At 47.2% G+C, this 6,997-nt stretch overlaps 1 protein-coding gene across 1 annotated transcript; it reads right to left on the bottom strand.

Moving 5' to 3' along the window:
* Positions 1-4,203: 4,203 nt before the first annotated feature.
* LOC115572958 (tripartite motif-containing protein 16-like) lies at positions 4,204-6,997 on the bottom strand. Its single transcript, XM_030403487.1, has 2 exons — positions 6,861-6,997; positions 4,204-6,558 (listed from the first exon to the last, which is right to left on the bottom strand). The coding sequence occupies exons 1-2, from the start codon at positions 6,881-6,883 to the stop codon at positions 4,857-4,859; spliced, it is 1,725 nt and encodes a 574-aa protein (XP_030259347.1). The 5' UTR covers positions 6,884-6,997; the 3' UTR covers positions 4,204-4,856.

Genomic DNA, 6,997 nt, shown 5'->3' with positions numbered 1-6,997 from the left:
TAAAAAGTATATAAAACTAATCTGTGAACAGCTCTGGTTGTTTAAGAATGAGGGGTGAAACTCCCATGATCCCACAAGGTTACTTTTCAATGTTTTGTTTTGATTGAGAGACTGTGCTCTGAATCTTCTGGTAACAATCTTCCTTTCTTGTTCTAAAAAGTTTTAAGTGTCTGTAATCCTCACTGTGATTGGATTATGTCTCGAAGTCATGAAGCAAAACAAGACTTGATTCACTTTGGCTACAAAACCAGCTTTAAGAAACCTCCACATGGACCTGTGAATCAACCTGGAGGGAAGGAACTTATCAAGTGTCAAAACCTAAATGAATGTTGTAATAAAGAATATAGTCATCATTTTTGGTTTGTGAGCAAACAGAATCACAATGTAGCCTTACTAGAACTAAAATGAGTGAAAAACTACGGATCTATTTCCACCTCATTCAGACCGTCACCATGGTCTTCACCTTGAATGATGCATCATCTCCCTATCCTCGAGACCATATATAACAACAAAGTCATGTGACTGACCTTGAGGAAGACTGACTCGCCGCCCCTACAAAAGCATCCAGGTGAGCATGCCTCTTCCTCTTTGCCTCACTCGCCTCATCCGAGAATGCAGTTAAGAAGCGTTTTTGGACTCCACAATTAACAATCCCTCACTGCTGTGCAGGTGCCTTGCACCCCAGAGGATTGTATGTAGATTGTGTCCTTGGCGCATTTGATGTACTTTAAACATGACAGAGGTTGCACTACGTGCACAGCATTTTAACCTCTCTCTTTGTTTCAGGTGATTGTCATTACCCGCAGCTTGTGGTAAGTGGTTTCGTTTTCACAGCCTTTTCTCCTCTATAGGTGTGCATTTTCAAGCTAGTTCTAAGAAGCCACTTCCACCTTTGTTTGTATTGTTGTTGATCTCCCCTTTTTAACACTTGCCCCCACCCGCTTCGGACAGTGGGTGGGGGCAAGTGTCCCCCCCCCCCCCTCATGCGTTCACGCACAGTGAGTGGGGCTGGTGAGCTTAATTTGGTCGCAAGTGGTGCTTTTTTGCCAACCCCGCTTATTGGTAATTAAGTGAATAGGTAGCCCCCTTGCCTCTGTGCGCAGTAGGCGGGCTTGTTTAGTTTTCTCCCATTTTTGGGTTATTTTCTGTTGTACATAAACCTAAAGGCGCAAGCAGAAGTTTTTGTTCGCCCCAAATCCCTGTTTTTTGCAGTGGGCAGGCTGTTTTTCGTTCTCCTGTTGTGTGCAGCCTGGTTTTTGGTTTCCCTTTGAGCAGTTACTTGTAGCTGTTGGTTACACAGAGGAATGGCCTCTCATGCTTGTCACCTTTGCCCGGGTGTTAAGAACCCCCGTGATGGCCATTGTGAGTGCCCCTCCTGTTTGGGCATGGCCCATGTGTTGGAGGATGTTGCCAACCCCTGTGTGGCGGCAGTCGAGCTGCCCAGGGAGGAACAGGCTTGCAAAGCCAGGCGACTGGCACTGTCCGTTCATGTGGGGGCGGTGCAACCTTATCCTTCCCAGTTGGGTGAGGGGGTGCATGTTTCTAAGACACGCTCCAGGAAGCGTAAACCTGATCGCTCCCCTACCCGTAAGAGAAGACGTGGCTCCTGCGGGAAGCAGGCTGTCCAGCCCTCAGACGACCTGGTGGATGCTCCAGGTGGCCAGGATGGCCAGGGAGACACCCAACTGCAAATTCTGGCTGCCATACGTGGTCTGTCAGAGAGATTGGGCAGGGTGGAGGGCCTGTGGCCTGCCATGACAGGCACATCGGGGGAAGGGTGCTTGAGAGAGCCTGGTCAGGGGGATGGAGGTGATGTTCGGACGGGTTGTTGTACGCTTTTCCCTTACTCTCGTTGATTTCCCAGGTGCTCCATAGGGTCACCATGGGCCGTTACAGAGTGCTGTTGATAGCCCCTTGGTGGCCGAGGAAGCACTGGTTTCCCATTCTCTCTGCCGGGTCCACGGTCAACCCTGGGCCCTACCAGGGAGGATGGACCTCCTCTTACAGGCGGGGGGCCAGATTTGGCATCCCAGACCTGCTCTTCTGCAGCTTTGGGCATGGCCCCTCCTCAGTCCCGCTCTCAGAGATTTGATGAAGCTGTTCTGAGGACTATAGGACATGCCCGAGCTCCCTCCACCCGTGCCAATTATAACCAGAATTGGAGGATGTTTTGGACATGGTGTCGATGTGCAGGGGTTGACCCGTCTTTGTGCCCCATTGGACTGGTCCTCCGTTTTCTTCAGTCTCTCTTGGACTCAGGGACGGCTGCTAGCACCATTAAGGTATACACTGCTGCTATCTTTTTCTTTCATGAGGCAGAGGATGGGGTTACCGTAGTCAGGCACCCTTTGGTGTCTCAGTTCATTAAAGGGGCCTGCCGCCTGCGTCCGACCAGGTCCCCCAGAGCTCCATCCAGCTCCAGGTCCCTTACTCAACCTCCCCGTATGAGCCCCTTGATCAGTCTGCCCTCAAGTTCCTGTCTCACAGAACCTCTTTCCTCTTGGCTATATGTTCAGCTAAACATCAGCTCTGTCTGTGAGTGGGGATTGTTTGAGGTGAAAGGCCGATGACACTGGCGTGTCTCTTTGGCCGAACCCAGCATTTCTGCCTAAGGTCGTAAACACTCAGACAGTGAACCAGGTTATTGAGGTCAGTGCTTTACCTGACCCTACTTTGTGCCCCGTGCGGGCACTCAGCGCTTACATTGCACGTACTCAATCTCTGAAGTGCTCACATTCTCAGCAATTGTGTGTTTCCGTGGTGACAAGTTGGGCCTCCCCGTGTTGAAGCAATGTCTGTCCCGCTGGGTTTCCAATACTATCACTGAGGCATATTTTATGCAGGGCCTCCCGGTCCCAGCAAAAGTGGTTGCTCACTCCACCAGGAGTGTAGCCACCTCCTGGGCTGCTCTGCGGGGGTCCCTTTTTCTGACATTTGCGCAGCAGCTTCTTGGAGTGTCCCCTGTACCTTTACCAGATTTTAGAGGGTGAGAGGGGGGGAGAGTTTTTTTAGCTTCCTGACAGCCTGGTGGATAAAGCTGTTGGTGAGTCTGGTGGTGCAGGAACAGAGGCTCCTATACCTTCTCCCAGAGGGCAGAAGACTGAACAGCTTGTGTGTGGGGTGGCTTGCATTGCTCACAAATGGGGTTGCTTTGCGGGTGAGTCAGGTGGTGTATATGTCTTGCAGGGAGGGGAGTGGGGCACCAATGATCCTTCCAGCTGTGTTTACTATGCGCTGCAGGTCTTTCCTGTTGTAGTCAGTGCAGCCCCCGCCCCACACAGTGATGCAACTGGAAAGGATGCTCTTGATGGTGGCTCGGTAGAATGTGCACATGATGGATGGTGGTGCCCTCGCTCGCTTGAGTTTGCGCAGAAAGTAGAGGCGCCGCTGGGCTTTCTTCGCCAATGATGCAGTGTTGGTGGTCCAGGAGAGGTCCTTACTTATGTGCACCCCCAGGAATTTGGTGCTGCTCACTCTCTCCACAGCAGCACCATCAATGGTCAGTGGTGGGTGTTGGGTGAGGCCTCTCGGGAAGTCGACAACAATCTCCTTGGTCTTGCTGACATTCAGTAGGAGATTGTGGTTTCTGCACCACATGGTCAGATGGTTAACCTCCTTCCTGTAGTGAGTCTCGTCGCCCTTGGTGATGAGACCCATCAGAGTTGTGTCGTCCGCAAACTCGTTTCAGACTGTCATTAGCTAAAGTTCAACTAGGAAAATATGTATTTTCTACTATTCTTTAACATGTGAGTTTGACAATAAAGTATGAACATATTTAGAGTTTGCTTTAACCTGTGCTTACATCCCCAGTCAGCAGGAGGATGGCGCCCTCTTGTGATTTACATCTATTTTTTCACATACAAACTTTGTTGAGCAGCTTCAAAAAGCACCAGTGATTTAACATGTAAAGGTCCAGTCTGTAGGATTTAGGAGGCAATAGGAGTAAGAATGGAATATAATATTCAAGCACACAATATGTTTGTGTTGTGTGTCAAGACTGAACAAAACGTTGTTAAAACTGAAGTGATAAGAAAACTCTTTAGTGTGGACAGTTAAAAGGACAGACGGGAACACGCTGTTCTGTTCTACACATGAACTTTGTGGTGTTTCAGGAGGAAAACTGCCTCAGTTATACTTTCATATTAGTGTCACATGTTCTCCATCAGCTCTGTGTGAGACCCTGGAATGAAGACGACAAGAAAAGACTTTGTTCATGTTGGTTTATTCATGATGTAAAACTTCAATTTGTTCACACGTCCCATCAGTAAAATCTGTTCAATGACTCTTGTTCAATGATTTCACTTCATCCACACAATTGAATCTCAGCGACGTACAAGAACATAATAAATTATCTTCCTCACATATTATTGAATTTGTGTGACAATCGGAACGACAGCTTTTGTTCTGCCAAACAAATAAATGTAAATGTGATTCTAGATGAATTTAAAAAATGAACAGTGATGAGAACTAAACATGTAGGATAAATGAAGCTCTGCTGCTTTCTCTCTTTAGACTCATGGAGTGGAAGAGAAACAACAACATGCAAACACATCAGTACAAATATTCAACACACATTTAGAGCACAGAGAAGTTTATATCTTCATGCAGACAAATGTCAGTTCAGCTGAACAAAAGTCATCATGAGCAGTGAGAGCCTCCATGGTTAAACACACACAGGAAGGAGCGCCACCTAAAGACACTCAGACATTTACACAACAACAGATGACAAAGTACCGCCCACAATGTTTGATTGACAGATGAAGACACGACACAACAATCAGCCACAAACATGAAGACAGAATAAGTTTAAGAGTTAAAACTTGAATTTAACTCACTGACCCTTAAATGACCTCTGTCTATTTGACTTTACTGAACTTAGCAGTGGAGTCAGAATAAACATAAAGTCCAGCATAGAGAGGCTGAGTGAATGTGGTCTGGACTCTGTGGAGGAGAGTCATGGTTTCAGAGACGCTGTAGAAGGACAGAATACCTGCTCTGTGATCCAGGTACACTCCAACTCTGGAGGACCGAGGACCTGAGACGGGAGTTTTGACACTGTTGTGATAAACGTTATAACTGTAATTGTCACAAGTTAATGACCAAGATTTGTCATTAAATCCAAATTGACTCACACTCTCTGCTCTGCTGATTTTCTTGGATGCGACTGATACATAAACTCTTCCTCTCAACTCCACCTCCCAGTAACAACGTCCAGTCAGACTCTCTCTACTCAGGACCTGACACTTGTTAGTGAATCTGTCTGGGTGACTAGAATAAGACTGTTCTTCACTCATTCTTGTGACTTCTCTGTTCCCCTCAGATAATAACAGCTCTGTGTGTGCTGTGTTTGGATCCAGTGTGATTTCACGTGAATATCTTAAGAAATCAGCTCTGGTCTCGGGCTCTGGTTGTGTGTTTGACAGTAAAACATCCACTTGAGTCACTGTCAGTGAGATGTTGGTCCATGTCTCTCTCAGGACGTCCTGTAGTTTGTCTCTGACCTCTGACACAGCTGCTGTCACATCCTCAAAGTACTTGAGAGGACGGATCTTGATGCTGGATGAGTGTGTAGACTCACTGAGTGGTGACAGTGAGGGGTAGTTGTGTAGAAACTGGTTGTGATCCTCTGTGTGTGAGAGCTTCTTCAGCTCAGCGTCTTTCCTCTTCAGCTCAGTGATCTCCTGCTCCAGCTTCTCCTGAAGCTCTTTAACTCGACTCACTTCAGTTTCCTGCTGGGATCTGACCTGCTGCTTCACATCAGAGCGTCTTTTCTTCATGAGACGGATCAGCTGGGTGAAGATCTTCTCACTGTGCTCAACTGCTTTATCAGCAGAGCCATTGATGGCCTCCACCTCCTGTTGAAGCAGCTTCACATCTTCCTCTCTGTCCTGGATTCTCTGCTGGATGTTGTGTCGACTCCCCTCCAGCTCTCTCTGCCTCTCAGTCCTCTCTGCTGCAGCTGACACTGTGTCGTGGCCTTTATGTTTGTCCATGGAGCACAAAATACAGATGATCTGCTGATCAGTACGACAGAAAATCTTCATCACCTCATCATGACGAGAGCAGATGTTCTCCTGGAGGTTCTTGTCGGGCTCCACCAGCTTGTGTTTCTTTAATGGAGGTACATCATGATGTGGTTGGAGGTGTTTCTCACAGTAAGAGGCCAAACAGACCAGACAGGAGTTGTGGGCTTTCCGTTTCCTTCCAGTGCAGACATCACAGGCCACATCTTCAGGTCCAGCATAGCAGAGATCAGCAGGAGCAGCTTGGAGTCCAGTCTTCTTCAGCTCCTCCACTAAATCTGCTAACATGGTGTTTTTCACCAGGACAGGCCTCGGTGTGAAGCTCTGCCTACACTGAGGGCAGCTGTAGGTTTTCTTCTCATCCTCTATGTCCCAGTGGGATTTAATACAGTTCATGCAGTAGCTGTGTCCACAGGGAATAGTCACCGGATCCTTCAGTATATCTAAACAGATGGAACAGGAAATCACTTTCTCTTCCAGCTGAACTCCTTTCTGCGCCATTTCACCTCTGGTTGTGTTTGAGAGTGTTGCTCTCCTGAGAAATCAGAAATACCCATGAGATTAAAGAACTCTGTCATTCATTACAAGAATACTTTCTTACAGATATACAAATAAAAACAGCAAAAAGTACTCCACTCAAGTTACAAAAATATTCACAGTATCTACCAGATAATGTAACTTTTACTCTCGATGCAAAAACTGGCTTCAACTCTCCAAACACTCGTTTCAGCCGGCACCAAATGGCGGCTACACTCGCTACCAGTTTCAGCTAAATGTACAGACACACACATATACACACTCTACTAATCTAAATCGTCCTCAAAATGTAACACTAACCTTGTCTTAACACCCTTTAACATGTCAGCAAGACATTCAAGTTAACGCTGTTTCTCCACAACATCCCTGAAAGTGTCGAGAAAGAGTCACGAGAGAGTGGAGATGTTTTCTTCAGCAAAGATTAAATATGCCGCGAC

The sequence above is a fragment of the Sparus aurata genome, chromosome 21, assembly GCF_900880675.1.
Source record: "Sparus aurata chromosome 21, fSpaAur1.1, whole genome shotgun sequence".
Lineage (NCBI taxonomy): Eukaryota > Metazoa > Chordata > Actinopteri > Spariformes > Sparidae > Sparus > Sparus aurata.
Note: the sequence above shows the minus strand (reverse complement) of the source record. Positions and strands in the feature narration are given on the sequence as shown.

Coding starts and splice junctions, on each gene's coding strand:
- LOC115572958 (XM_030403487.1), bottom strand. CDS start 6,883: ATGTTAAAGGGTGTTAAGACAAG. Junction 6,559..6,860: donor TTAAAGGGTGTTAAGACAAG/GTTAGTGTTACA, acceptor CTGATTTCTCAG/GAGAGCAACACTCTCAAACA.